The 16,121-nt window shown below is 39.3% G+C and overlaps 1 protein-coding gene across 1 annotated transcript in view; it reads right to left on the minus strand.

The window, feature by feature from the left end:
- The window catches only part of ITGA1 (integrin subunit alpha 1), a 205,327-nt gene that overhangs the window by 129,872 nt on the left and 59,334 nt on the right, over nucleotides 1–16,121 (minus strand). Inside the window, 1 exon segment of the mRNA XM_007486289.3 lies at nucleotides 4,750–4,870. Coding sequence (XP_007486351.2) covers nucleotides 4,750–4,870 — 121 coding nt within the window.

Below are 16,121 nucleotides of genomic sequence, written 5' to 3' on the forward strand. Positions count from 1 at the left end.
ACCTTCATACTTTACATCTCAGATATGATCAAGTCCTGTCAGTTATTCTAGATTTCCCTTAGTTTTTCTCTTCTTTTCCACACCTATTTACTGCTAGTGTCCGCTTCATTCAATTGAACATTTATTAATACACCAGATAATGTGCCAGTATTTAAAAAGAGAAGAAAATAGCCATTGTAGCCAGAAAGAATTATTGTAGATGTTATATATAATAATTAGATACCAGAGGGACAGTCTAAGAACCTTAAAAGAGATGCCAATCAAAGAAATAATGAACTGGAGGGATTCCATGTGAACTGGAACGACCTCCAGGAATTGATGCAGAGTGAGAGGAGCAGAACCAGGAGAACAATGTACACAGAGATGGATACACTGTGGCACAATTGAATGTAACTGACTTCTCTACTAGCAGCAATGCAATGATTCAAGACAATTTGAGGGACTCATGAGAAAGAAAACTATCCATATCCAGAGAAAGAACTGTGGGAGTAGAAACACAGAAGAAAAACAACTGCTTGATCACATGAGTCAATGGGGATATGATTTGGGATATAGACTCTAGGAGATCACCCCAATGCAATTATCAGTAATATGGAAATAGGTCTTGATCAAGGACACGTAAAACCCAGTGGAATTGTGCATTGGCTGGGGGTGGGGGGGGAGGGAAAGAACATGAATCATGTAACCAATGAAAAAATATTCAAAATTAATTAATTAAATAAAAATGTTCAATTAAGAAAAGAGATACCAAAAGTTACAAGAAAGAACTAAGAAAATTTATATTACACATGAGTATGGTTTGTTTGTGACAAATTTGGCAAGCCATAATTGCACTACCCCAATGTCTTCTTTCCCGGCTACAGCTGTGCTAGATGTGTTATTTCCTCCTATAAGCTTCCTAAGGACAAGAATTGTATGTGTATTCTTCAGATACAGAGCCTGACACACATTGAGCATTTAAATGCTTTTTCATTCATTCATTCTAGAAAACATTAAGGAGGGGCAGTTTATGTAGCACAGTGGCTAGAACTCCAGGATTGGTGTTGGGATGACCTAGGTTCAAATCTGGCCTTAGATGCCTCCTAGCTTTGTGACCAGGCAAGTCATGTAAGCACACATTGCCTAGCCCTTATTGCTCTTTTATCTTAGAATTAATACTAAACAGAAAGTAAGGGCTCTAAAATAAGAAAGAAAACACTAAAGAAAATGCCTGCCCTTCATCAACATTCAGGATGTATTTGGGCTATATTACTGGTATGTGAGATAAGTGGAAATGCAAAAATATCTCTCACATTTAGAACTCAGGTCCTCATGCTCTTTGTATGCTCTGACAGCTTGTCAGCTACTACGTTCTTCAAGATGAAAGTATATAATACAGTGCTGTTCAGTCGTGTCAGGTTTTTCTTGACCTCATTTGGGCTTTTCTCAACGGAGATACTATATAGTTTTCTATTTTCTTCTCCAGCTCATTTTACAGATGAGGAAACTGAGGCAATCAGGGTTAAGTGACTGGTCCAGATCCCAAAGCTAGTAAGTGTCTGAGACCAGACTCAGGAAGATGAACGTTCTGGCACTTTCTTCACTGTGCCACCTAGCTACCCTTTATAGTGCAATCAAGAAAAACTTTGGGGCCCTCCTCTAAGAGAGGATGAAGGCAGATTAATGAGATTCCCATGCAAAATGGTTGTTACTGCCTCCACTTCTTCTTTTTTTTATTATTACTATTACCTGAGAAAAAGGTATTAGTGTAGGTATTCAAACTGAAGTATATAGTTCAATAAAACTCCTACTGTTTTCTCTACAAAATTCCATGCCTTCTTTGTCTTAACTATATTGAATACAAATCAATGGAAGGCTTACAGATCCATAAAAATTTTATACTCAGCATATGTTATTTGTTAAAAAAAATCAAGAAACCCCTGGGGAAACACACACACACACACACACACACACACACACACACACACGCATGCACGCACGCACACACGGCGCTCATCATAAATACTTACGAGGCCAGGTTCTCATTCCTAGTGTTGTCTTTCTAAATTAGGAAACAGTTAGAAGTCAAACCTAAGAGATGAACAAAGTATTCCTTAGCCAAAGGTATGTTAACTCTTTTGAGAGGCAGAAGGGGAAGGTTGAAGTTCTACTTCTTAAACACAGAGACTGTGTGATCCTAAGCAATTAACTTGATTTCTCAGCCCAGGCAGCAATTCTCTAAAAGTATTAGTTGCTAAGCAGTAGCTGATATGGATTTCCTGTCACCAAGAACATCAAAGATCCAGTCTAAAAACTAAGCATTTTGAAGATTTTTCTTACCTTGTCCACCTCATACTCTCATTCAAATTAAAACTTAAAATAATTACAGAACTCTCCAGGCTATTCATCTCATTTTTCAGTGATTTTAGCACCAGGTTCAAGGTATTTCCCCCAACTGTCAACCCAGGTCATATATAACCTGCCCCCTACCCATACCCACACATATGGAATTTCTCTAATTCTTTAATAGCAGACGCCTTCTTCTTACTCCACTTTAATCACACACCAACGCATCTGATGGAGAGGCCGTGGGCAGTGCGGAGCAGTAATAGAAACAGGACCCTCATGCTCTGAAATCTTGCATTTCTCACCGCTTAGCCCTCACCTGCAAAATCTGTCCTTTCAGCATTGGTCAAGCATGAATTGCAGAATCTGTATTGTTGATCAGTTACCCTTTCTGTATCATCGACCACCTTTACCAGATCTGTAACGTTCTATGCTGGGCATCAACTTTGTGCTGTGAAAGTGGAGATTTGAACTCCAGACTTCAATCCCCAGAAGTCTTTGGCAGTTTCCAGAATTCCCTATAATATCACCTGAGTCTCACTTGACTGCGAGATCACAAATTATTATTTAAAGGGGCTCTCCGCCGACCTCTCTCTCTGCTTCCGCTTCTAAGCACATGAGTCTCTCGAGATGTAGTAAGTGAAATTGAATGGGCTTATCATAAACCCTAGAAACGTGGCTTATTGATTTGTGTCTTTGATTTCTAATAATCTTTAATAAACCTCATGAAATATAATATTTCTGTTACTAGAGACTAAAAATTAATGTTACAGTTTCTAATCTGTTTTATTAATTACTCATATTGTTTTTTCTTTACTTTAGATCTGAACTGTCAGGCATTTTTAGTTACTTATAGTGATCCTCCATGGTACTGTATCCCCCTCCTTGCTCCCATCATTGAAGAAAACATTCCAGAAGGGTAGCAAGACTTCTCACACATTGACAGATGATGACAAAGTGACAATGGGGGGCAACATGGAACCTACACACTATCCCCCAAACCTGTGCATGCTCCTTATTCCCCATGATGTGTGTGTCAGACCTAAAGCCACGTCCCCACCTGAATTTGGCCATGCCCATTTCCCAAGGTCTTCAAAAAGGTGAAGATCATTCTAGAATGGAAGAGCACTAGCCCCCAGATGCTAATAAATATGAAAACCCTGACCCAAAGGGCACCGAGCTACTATTCCACAGTTGGGGTTGGGACTCCACAGCTGGAGCTTCTGCTCCATTATCTGTTGGACTCTTCCATCAACCCTAAGAATTACTGCAATGCCCAGAGAGCTGCTCTTCCATCAGCCCAGGGCTATGGAGTTGCTATTCTATCAGCTCCAAGAGAGACTACTGTACTTAACTAATGCATCAACCCTGAGTCTGTCTACCTAATTAGCCCCAAGGCTATCCTATCAGCTATAAAGTGGCTATTCTGCCACTTTAAACCTCTTCAAATAAAAATATTTTCTTACTTCGGTACTGAGTGGAGTCTGAGTCTCTCATTCTTGGGATGAGACCTGCTACAAACTTGGGTGTTTCTCCCACAACATACCCACACTTTAAATCTCACTAACTTTTTTTTAAGCCCTGACCTTCTCCGTTAGTGCCAATTCTAAGACAGAAAAGAAAAGGACTAGCAAACAATGTTAAGTGACTTGCCCAGGCTCATATAGCCGAGTTCAAATTTGAACCCAGGTCCTCCCAAGATCAGAGCAAGCTCTATCTGTTATACTACTTAGCTGAGCCACCCTACTAATCTCTCAAAATTATACCATGGTCAAGGGCTCAAACTTGAAAATTTGACTCTCTGATCACAAGCTCTATTTTCCCCCTTCACACAGTCTCTCACTCACACTAAACCACTCTGGCCCCTTACCCTGATTTTGGCCTCTTCACAGAAGGCGGCATGCTAGAGTGTATTATTATCTAACATCCAGGCATGTCCTGCCCCCAAGGGGACCATAGTCTGGCTTTAAGAGGTGATTCACACAGGCACAAATCACACCCCCAGGAAAATTTTAGAAAGCTTTGTCAGATATTTTACAGAGAGACTATCTTAATTAACTCTGTATCTCATCATACCATTCACACAGCCCAGCAGGAACTTAATAAATGTTTGTTCAATGTCGAACTCTCCCCACAGCAGCTTAATTGCTAAACAGTTTTAGGCAGGGACCTTTGAGACGAAGCCAGGCTACAACAGAAATCACTGACCACATCCTCTAAGGTCTACTGCCAAGAAATATTTTTTAACTTTACATCTATCTCTTCACAACAGAATTTATTAGAAAGTATCTTCTGCTCAGAAATGATTCGTGCCAAAACAGTGCATTCAAAAAGCAGGAAACAGTACAATATTAGACATTGTTTTTTTTTTAAGTTAATAAATAAATAAATACAAAACCACAAAACAATAGCCCACAAACTTACCATTTGCCTTCCTCATTTTCGTATTGTTGAACTGTGTATCCAAACATGTCCTCCACTGGGCCACTGAAGGTCATTGCATTTTTCACATCCACGTTAAAGGATACACAGAAGCCCAAGACCACTTGAAGAAGAAAAACAAAAGGTTCAGTATCCCAAAGAGCAAGGAACTGCCTTCATGTTCTGAATTAAAGATAGAGTTTTTGTGGTTGCGACTATAAACATTGCTCTTGTTAGAAAAGGGCATTTTTGACACTCAAAATCTGAGAATTCGACAAAGGCAATCCACATACACTTGGCTTTGGATCACTTTTATATTGATTCAGAGTCAGTGCAAAGCTTTATCCTGAATACAAATGAAGGATTCATATTTTAACTAGAAACCATAGTAACTTGGCATCTATACCATTCCCAGTTCTAAAGATTTGAAAATATATGAGCAATAACTGGTGGAAGATCAAATGACCATGAGACCAAAACAATGGCAGGAGATTAATTTTGCACTGGGGACTCCTCCAACAAATTATGGCCACAAATGGAATGTAAATAGGCAGCATTTCCCATTTCAAGTACATCATATGCAAGAATATTGTTTTCCAAGATTTCTGGCAAGAGGGAGAATTTTCAACTACTCTTCTTATGGGGAAGGGCGTTTCTTGCTTTCAGTCCCATGTGAGCTAATGGTAAACGTGTTTATGCACGTCTATGCCTTCCTTCAACTTTCTAGGTGGAAGAATTTGTACTTTGATCATTAGTAAAGAGGAATAAATATTCTCAGCTGCCGTAGGGTCCATGACACACAAATCCTAGGGAGATCTCAGAATGAGTGAGGTACTTTTGGTTCCGGAGCTATTCTTATGCCATTATAGCAACATTTCAAATTTATCTATTTTCAAAATTAACTATTGCATTTTACTTCCCCCCAAAGTACTGTTTAAGGAATTGAAAAGTTCTATGATATTTTCAGAAGTTTTTATCCTCAACATTTAGCACAAGACATTGTGCATAGTAAGTACTTAATAGATGTGGCATGGAATTGTCCCTTCATCCTTTAATGGTTCCCTGCTTCCATCCTAGTTCAAACAAGATGAACTAAACCAACCGTGACAATTTCTGTCTCAAATTGTTAAAGATGTCTAAGGAAAGGGCTTCAGCATTGGATTCACCTATGTATTCACTTCTTCTTTAAAAAGAACTTGAAACCAGATTATTGAAATTTAATACTATAAAAAGCAACTAACTTTTATTAAATTATTGGGCAAATTTTTGTGTATTATAGAAAAGATATTAAGTAGAAAAAGAGAAATACTCAATATGAACTTAGTCATTAATTTGCTTCACAAAGCCTGAACTGATTAACGCAGCCAAAACATCCCTCTCCATGGCTCTCCTTGTTAATATGATTTTTATATCCCTAAAAAATGTTTCATAATTAAAGTTATTTTCTAATTTCTTTCTCCTCTCCTACACTGTAATTTCCACCAGAACTATGGACTATTCTTATTCATATCACTTTCCTTCTTGGTATCTAGAACCTAGTAGGTACTCAATAAATATTTACTGAATAAGTGAATGGAAAAATGCAAACACAGAGATGTGTCAATTGCAGGTAGAGCATCATTACCTAGTTCTGTCTAGTCTGGGAATGCCTCACGGGAGAAGCGAGTTTAGAGTTAGGTTCTAAGAGAAAGAAGGAATGTGGATTTGGCAGGTGAGAAAAAATGCTCTTCCAAGTATTTGGGAGTGTCTGTATAAATAGTAAAGCAGAGGAAGAAAGAGTTATACTTTGGCAGACTATCAGATTTGCCTGGTGGGAGGGAAGGGTACAGATCAAGTGGATGGGTAGTGTAGACCCATAGAAGTACATTTCCTGTACAATCCTCAGAAGAGATGGGGAACAGCTGCTTGCCATCTTCTGTATTTTAATTGTTCCTATATTGTAAAACAGTTTAAAGACCCTCTTCTTTCTCTCTTCTCCAAACTAAATAAGAATAATTCCTTCATCCTTTCCTCAGAGGCTTTAGCTCCCTTTGATCATTTTTATTGGTGCCATCTACTCCCTCCCATACTATTCTTCTTTAAAAAAAAAAAAACTTTTACCTTCTACGTTAGAATCAATATTGTGGATTGGTTCCAAAGTAGAAGAGCTGTTAGAGCTAGGATGGGAGTTAAGTTTAGGATCACAGAGTGAAGAAGTGTCTGAGGTCAGATTTTAACCTGGGACTTCCCATCTCACAGCCTGGCACTCAATCCACAGAGTCACCTAGCCACCCCATTTCCATGTTGTTTCTATGATGGAAAGTCCCTAAATGAGCTCTTAGCTTGGATGGAGCCAAAGCAGTCCTGTATATGCTGGGAAAGTAACTTCATGGCCAGTATAGGTCTTAGACAAATTATAGAACTGTAGGATCACAGATTTAGAGATGCAAGGAACCTTGGGGTGGGGTGGGGTGGGGTGGGGGAGAGAGGTCATTCAGGCACTAGCCTTCATTTAACAGATAAAGCCCAGAAGAATAACTTGCTTAAGATCTCACAAGTAGGAAGAGGGAGATCCAGGATTCGAACCCAAATCCCCTGACTACAAATTCTGCTCCAATTCTACCTCTTCTACTTCTGTATCTAAAAGTCAACATGACTCAAAACAGAACTCATTATTTTTCCTTCTTTATCTGCCTCTCCTAGTCACTTCTCTTTTTCAGTCAGGGGCACCACCATACTTCCAGTTAGCTGGAATCATCCTGGATGCTTCATTTTCCCTCACCCCCTATATCCAATCAGTTACCGGACCTTGCCTCTTCTGGGTCATAAACATTTTCCCCATCTGTCCCCTTTTAACTACTCATCTATCTACACCCTAGTGCAGAGCCTAATACTTCTCCCATGGACTCCTTGCAATCCAAGCTCTACAGTCCCTCTTTCACACAGCTGGCCAAAAGATATTCCTATGGTACAGGTCTGAGTATGTCATTCATTTTTTCAAGAAACCTCAATGGTCTTCCATTGCTTTTAGGGTGAAGTACAAAATCCTCTGTTTAGGATTTAGAACCCCTCACAACTTGCCTCCAATCTACCTTTCCAGGCTGAAATGCTTCCCTTCATATCCTCTTTGATCCAGCTGGGTTGCCCTACCCTCCTTTATGAGTAAGAGCATTCTATTTCTTTCACCTCCAACCTTTTGGATAAGCTGAAACCCTCATACCTGGAATGCTCCAATTGCTCATTCTTTGCTGTTTGGAACTCCTAAGTCCCTTCAAGGCTCAACTCAAGTCTCACATCCTTCAAGAAGCCTTTTCTGATTCCTCATTCATTAGTGCTATCCCCTCTCCTAGAATAACTGTATATTTATTTTGTATTTACTTTTCTGGAAATGTCACATCTCTCTAATAGAGTATAAATTCCTCAGGGCTAGATCTGTCTCATTTTATATTTGTATTCCTATCATCTAGCATAGTGATGGAGAACCTTTTCTGAGATGGAATGCTGGGCCCCACCACCCACTTCACCCCTCCTCTCAGACTGAGTGCCATGCCTGCACCCCCCCCAGAGACCACATGTTGTGCCCCTCCCCAAACTGAGTACCAGGCATGCCTGCCCCTTCTCCCCTTACCCCACATAGGGGAGGGAGGAAGTGCTCCCATTGGGCTGCTGGGTAGAGGGGTGGGTAAAGTGAGGAATGTCCTCAGCAAGTGTAGAGAGGGGAAAGGGAACACTCTACTCCCCTCTAGCTCTGCCACCTATGAGCCACCCACTTGACCCCCTGTGTACTCCCATTGGTGGCTTGGAGGAGGGACAGGAGATGTGAAAAAATGTCATCAGGAACAGTGGAGAGGGGAAGGGAAGCAGTTTTGTTGAGTTCATCTGCCTTTCTAGCAATAAACTCTAGGGGTGGGGAGGGAGGGAGGGTGGTTGAGTGCCCATAGAGTGCTCTGTGTGCCATCTTTGGCACCCATGCCATAGCTTCACCATCACTGCATAATCCCTATCATATTGATATTGTTGTTCAGTCATCTTCCTGTTGTGTGCAATTCTTTCTGATCCCATTTAGAGTTTTCATAGTAAGGATACTGGAGCAGTTTGTCATTTCCTTCTCCAGCTCATTTTGCAAATGAGGAAACTGAGGTAAACAAGGTTAAGTGATTTGCCTAGGATCACACTAGTATCTAAAACCAGATTTGAACTCAGATCTTCTGGACTCTAAGTCTGCTCCTCTATCTACTGTGCTACCTCTATAGATGCCCCTTTATCACATGCTAGGTGCTTAATAATAAATGGCTACAAAGTAATATATGTTGATGTATTGTATTAGATTCCTTATGTTCCTGTTTTAGCCACTTCAGGAAGACAAAATCAGGCATATGAAAACTTCAGTCTGTGTACACATTGTGTACATTAGTTATGGGCTCTCTAAAGGGAGGTTTTCCTGATTATTAATAATATTTCACTATCCCTCACTTAAACAAACTCAAAAGTGTGCTTGTTGGGCCATTATATAGAGCTAGGTTCCTTTTGTCTAGGACAACACCTGGAAGCTAAAACACAATCCTGATTGGCTGTAGGAAGCACCAATTCCTGGAGTATTGGTTCAGGATCCAGGCTTAGCCTAGACCAAAATATGCCAGGCTCTGTCATACCAGGATGCCCTTGCCATCAATCCTGGTGTACTCTTGGTACGCCATGTCCAGGCGAGTAAATGAATCATTGATTCAGAGCAAGAGGATAAGAGGCATTTCTTCATGTCAGCTTGTAATCCAAGCTGCAAGATTTCCTCCCTGCCCTCCCCGAACTTACTGAGATGCTTTATTTACCTTCTCATCAACCTATAATTCATGTATTTTACCTAGAGGAAGACAAGCACTATAGAACAAGCAGGTAGAAAATGTAAGGTTTTTTTTTCCCCCAAAACTGAAACTGGGATACAGATACATGGGAGAACATTGTATAATTGGAGTCATGGGGCTGACTTAAAATCTACTTCATGGGCTCTCAATATTGGATCCAGCTTTGACTACAGAGTTTCAGTTGTCTGGGAGGCTCAGGAGTGTCTCAGCCTGGGTTATGGCATGTTATGGCCAAGCCAAGTGACTTTATGGGGCTCAGGTGTTTTTAAAAAGTAAGATATTTCCTTTTATTGTATCTACTTTTATTATAATCAAGAGATGCGAGCATCTGGGAAAATGATAGAGATTGAAGTTTAGAAGAAAATAAAAATAAATAGGAACTAAATAAGGAACAAAGATGAAAGGAAAGAAGGAACAATTATGAAAAAATATTAACTGGCAGGATTTCATATTCATTTCAAGCTGATGATCTCACAAAGAATAATCATCACTTATTTGGGGGATGGACTAAATATTCTGAATAAAAGGAAATCTCCACTTATTAGAAGAGAAATATCTTACTGCTCCTGGCTGTCTCTCCTCCAAGTTCTTGGCATTTTCTCAGAGTTGTGGAAGAAAAGAATTGAGCTCAGTCATTTTTACCATTCAGATTTTTCTTGTCCCAGGTGATGTCAGTTTTTAGAAAGATGTCTGCTTCCACCAGTACATTCAGAAAAGTCAGTTCAAACAAATGTCTCCATTTTTGGCTATCTCTACACTAAGACTTTTGGGACATCCTGTCTATAGTACTGGGTTGATTTCAGCATGGGAAGAGATTCTCCACCTTCCTCTGTTCTGGGTACCATTAAGAGTTTACTTTTAACTTTAATCTTTCTGGAGGCTTTCCAGACACGATGTATATTATCTGATTTTGTGAGTCACCTACCCATTGAGGAAAGAGTAGAAAAATAGAAATGTCTCCTCTAATGTATGGTATGCCTTAGAAAGCCCACCTATCCACTCCACACCCACAAATATATGTAACTATACACACACACACACACACACATATGCTGCCAGATTGCTAAACTACAGCTCAGTGTTTCCCATTCTTCAAAAACAAAATTGGAAGAAAAAAAAACAAATGTTGGTATTTTATGATTTTTAAAACATTTTTTCTTCTGTAAATTTGCTCTTCCCCAATGTTTATTTGACTTTTCAGTATCTACAGACATCTGCTCTTTTCCCATATCCTCCCACCACAAATAATTGCTTGCTCCCAGACTCCCCTCCAAAGAGTTTTTTTACTCCCAATTCCTCTCATCCTTGAATTTAGTCTACACAGTATTCTCTTCCCAACTCCTCCTCCCCCAGCATCTTCTGGATGTACGTATGTATCACGGGCATAAACAAAGATGGAGCATCAGGGGTCCCTCGCTCCCTCTGTGGGAAACACTGACCTAGTATTTGGGAAAACAGCATGCAAACAGGATTGTACTACACAGCTGCCCTGGCATACGCCGAGAATGGGATTCATTAGATTCTGTGAATGCTCCTCTTGGAATTCTTCATCCTTAAAGACGTGGTCAGCATTAGTCTCAAATCTGGTCCCCACTCTATTCAGTATTGACCAGAAAGTTGGCAGCTGAAGTCTTGGGGCATCAAAAAGCCTTTCAAAGTCCAGCCTATCATATACCATCTTGACCATGTTGGTTTTTTGTCTAAACCTTCGGTGGCTCTCCAAGCATCTGCTGAATAAAATACAAACCTAGGATCTTCTCAAATATTTAAGTTCTTCCAGTGGTTTCCACCTGCATTCTCACTGCTAACTCGAATATAGGGATTTCCTGCTTTTATTTGTCCTTCTCTCTACAAGGCATTCAAACAGGATATATCCTTGTGCCTGAATTCACAAAACGCATCTCTCCCCCCTTTTTGGTCATTTTTCAGTTGTGTCTGACTCTTCTTGATCCCATTTAGAGTTTTCTTGGCAAAGATAACTGATATAGTTTGCCATTTCCTTCTTCAGTTCATTTGATGGCTGAGGAGACTGAGGCAAACGGGTTAAGTGATTTGCCCAGGGTCACACAGCTAGTATTGTCTGAGGCTGAATTTGAACTCAGGTCTTCCTGATTCTAGGTCCAGTGCCCTGACCACTGTGCCACCTAACTCTCCTCTTTAAATTTCCCCAATTTCCTTTATCTAGGTTTCTCCCTGCCTCTATTACAATCTACTTTGTATTATTATTTAAATGTGCCTAGGTCACATCCCTTTTGGTGGACTGGAACATCCTGGGGGACAGGGCATATGTTGTTTTTTCAATTCAGTTTAACATTCCATTTATTAATTGCTTACCATATCTTTAGGAGGGCATCTAGGTGACCCAGTAGATAGCTAACCAGATCTGGAGTCAGGAAGACCTGAGTTCAAATCTGACCTCATTCATTTACTAGCTATATAACCCCTGGCAAGCCACTTAACTCTATTTGCCTCAGGTTCCTCATCTGTAAAATGAACCGGAGAAGGAAATAACAAACCACTCCAGTGTCTTTTCCAAGAAAACCCCAAATGGGGTCACAAAAAGCCAGGCATGACTAAAATGACTGAACAACAACAACAAATCTCTTTGGTACCTGGCACAGGGCTCAGCTCATAATTAGTGCCTAATCAATGTTTGTTAAACTGAATTGGACTACCAAGAGAGTAATGCTCCAACAGATAGTTGTGCAGCTATTTCACAAATGCATTGATTAAAGACAGAACTAGAACGCATCTAAAATTGGGGAGAAGCACAAGTGGAATGTCTGGAAGTTCTTGAGGAAAAGGTCTGTATCATTTCTCTTTGTATCCCAATGTCTAACTGCACCCAGCACAGAGCTGGTGTTTTGTGAATGTTTGCTAAGTCTCTAAATATTTGGGGAAGGATGTTAGCAGTAGGTATTGGGGCAAGTCTACACACCTGTCACTTCTTCCCTAGGACCTCCGATTTGTTGACCCTTTATTTCAAGGGTTCATGGGAACGAAAAACTCCCGCAATTATTAAGAATAGCCGGAGATGGCTTGCTTTCTCGTTTCCACCTCGAAGGGCTTTTTATGCTTGGCTCACAGTAAACAGGACACAGGTTTGGTGGCTGGAATGTAGAGTCCAGAGTCAGGAAGAAGCAAGTTAAAATCAAGCCTCAGATATTGTGCGAGTCATTTAAACTCCATTTTCCTTCATCATCTGGAGAAAGAAAAGGCAAACCACTCCGGTGTCCCTTTTGAGAAAGCCCCAAAGCTGTCCATGCTTGTAATTGACGTGCGATGGTCCATGAGGTCACAGAATTGGACACAACTGAACAGCAATTAACAACCATAGAAATAACGACCTTGGATTAGGAAGTGGTGCAGAGACCAAATTATAAAGACAGACATACGATACGTGAAATTGTGAAGAGTGAAACAAGCAGAACCAAGAGAACCTCCTATATAGCAACGGAAATGTTGTTTGAAGAATGCCTTGTGGATGTCCAGCTCCAGGGTAGGAACTGGTAAGAAGAAACCACAAAGGGAGAGTTTTATACATATTTATGTATCTTTTTGTTAAACGATAACTTTTCTAGTGTAGGGAGGGGACGGAAGATAAGAGAAACATGATAATTTTAATGTAAAAAAAAAACAAAAAAATTGAGGAGAACCAGTTGAGCAAAGGCCAACTTGTAACCCATTTTTTACTACCTTTCAGAATTTTCAGGGCCATGGTGGTGGATGAATGGCACGATGCCAAGATCCCGAGCCAAACCTTTTAGATATGAGTCTCTTCAATGGCCTTTGGATGACAGTTATCTTGCTCTAATGACCTACAATGACTCAAGTCATTTACGCAGTATTTCTGAGGTGCCTCAGTTAAACAATTTAAATTTATTGATAGTATAATAAATAATTTAATAATGGTGATGATGTTGATGGTAATAATAACCATTATTTATATAGCATTTTAAGGTTTGAAAATCACTTTACAGAAGCTACAGTACTTGATATTTACAACCTGAGACAGATACTTTTGTTCCAATTTTATGAATGAAGAAACTGAGGCAGAGAAAGGTTAAGTAATTTGCCCAGGGCTGCATAGCTAGTAAACGTCTGAGGTAAAATCTGGACTCAGGACATCCTGATCCCAAGTCTTGGACTCTGTCCACTGTTCCACTTAGCTGCCCAGGAAACTGAAAGCTTCTTGAGGGGGCAGCAGACATTTCTTATCTGAGCCATTTTTAAAAATCTTAACATAGCATGTAGTAATGATGATAATAATAACTGACATTTATGGAGCACTTTAAAATTTGCAAAGAACTCTCTCTATATGTTACCTAGTTGTTACAGGTATTATTGTCCCCATTTTATAGATGAAGATACTGGGCTGACAAAGGTTAAGTCATTTGCCCATGGGCACAAAGCTAGAAAATATCTGAAGCTGGATTTGAATCTAGGCTTTTCTGTCCTCAAGTCCAGTCCTCTTACTACTGCACTGCATCATATTGCTCCTGTAAAGTGACTAATAAATATTTCTTGAATGAAGTCTCTCTTGTGCTTTTCTGGGTGTCCTTAGGAAGGTCAGAGTATTATAATAGCATAGATTTTGATCTGGAAAGGACTAGAGAGAATATCTAGTCCAACTCCTTCGTTTTACAGATGAGGAAGTTGATGCAAGAAGAATGGGATACAGTAAGCTTCAAAATCAACATTTTAATCCAGGTTTTTTTAATTCCAAAGCCGGTGCTCTTCCCATTATACTGTCTCTTGCTTATCAAAGGCGATAACAATACCTACTGCAAAGTGTTTTGTGACTAGGATAATGTATTTAAAGTGTTTTATAAACTGTATCATGCCGGGTCAAAGTAAGTGAAAGAAAAAGTCAACGTGAAGCTACTGTTAAAAGGGATAAAAAGGAAAATATAGCTTGATACAATGCAAACAATGAAAACATAATCAGAGAGAATAACCCTTTGTTTTATTAACTTGAACATAGGTAGTAATAGCAGCATATTGGATTTATTTGTGTGAATTTTAAGTAATACATGCTTTAAAGACATAAGACTATAAATTCTTGTGACTACTCATGCTATCATGTGTTATATCATTCTATGCTGGGTGAAAACTTGTTGATATAAAACATATCAAACAAATAACTTAAGGACTGGCTACTTATTCAGATTATGGAAATGCTGACTATAATGTTATATTAAACAGTATGTCTTAATACTATCATTACTCAATTACTTAATACTATCATTATCATTACTATTATATCCCATATTTATAAAGTGTTTTCTCATTAAACAGTACATTATATACATTTTCTGATTGGTGCTTTCAACAACCTTGCGGTTGGTTCTGTTCAGCATGCAATTTATTTTACAGAAAACATCTGTGCGTGAAGTGGAGTATGCCAACAATGTTATGATTATGTACAATATCTCAACAGCTGGATGGCACAGTGATAGATAGGCTTGTAGTCAAGGAGACTTAGTCTCCTGAGTTCAAATCTGTCCTCAGACATTAGCTCTATAATCCCAGGAAAGTCACTTAATCCTGCTTGCCTCAGTTTCCTCATTTAGAAAAAAGAGCTGGAGAAGGTAATAGCAAACCACTCCAGTATCTCTGCCAAGAAAACCCCCAAATAGGGCATGAACAATTGTACACAACTGAAAATGACTGAACACTTCAACACTTCAAAATATTGCATAGGGCATAGGTGTGGCCACTCTTTCCCTTTGACCTTTCCATGCCTTCATTGCCAGTCATCAAGAATTACTGTGGGCAAAAAAATAATAGGTATTCTCTCATGCCAAACTTCTTGTGATAGCCTGGGCTTCTACTCAAAGCCTGTCTAGCACAGTAGCACTTTCCAGAATATACATCTTGCTCATACTGTCTTCAAGAAGTCAGGGGATGTTCACATCCATCCTGTGATGAGGCATTTAAGCAGAGGAGAAAAAACAAATGTAGCTTACATTGAGTTTCTTTTCCATTTGCTTCATTGCTCAGAAAGAGAATGCAGAGTGCATGGGTTGGTAACATCTTTTTTTCAATAGGATGAAAGCATGTAAATAGCCTCTGGCTCACCACACAAGCAATTCATCATTTACTTTAATGAATCTAGTGCTCCATGAAGCTAATTGGCAAAGTCAAATATTGTATAGGTTTAGAAGAAATGCCAGGTGACTTAGAAGACTGAACAAACAAAATAATCCTTCAAAAAAAACAAATCCTCATATGCCAGTTACCTAACTCTGCTAGCTAACTTTAAGCCATTCCAAATTCTAAATATTAAAAGCTGTCTTCATTGTTTTTCCCATAATCCCAGTAGACTAATTTTGTAGATGACTTTGTGATGCCCTTAATAACACACTACTATTTAACCTAACACTTGATGATGTATCATTTTTCTTCCTTCTTTAGTTACTTACTAAAGCTATTTTCCATTGTCTCATTTACTACTAAACATCATTCTCATCCCTCTTGCACAGCTTTTTAAGGTATCTTTCTTCATCTTAAAATCATCCACTTTATCCAAAGTAA

This window comes from Monodelphis domestica, chromosome 3, assembly GCF_027887165.1.
Source record: "Monodelphis domestica isolate mMonDom1 chromosome 3, mMonDom1.pri, whole genome shotgun sequence".
Taxonomy (NCBI): domain Eukaryota; kingdom Metazoa; phylum Chordata; class Mammalia; order Didelphimorphia; family Didelphidae; genus Monodelphis; species Monodelphis domestica.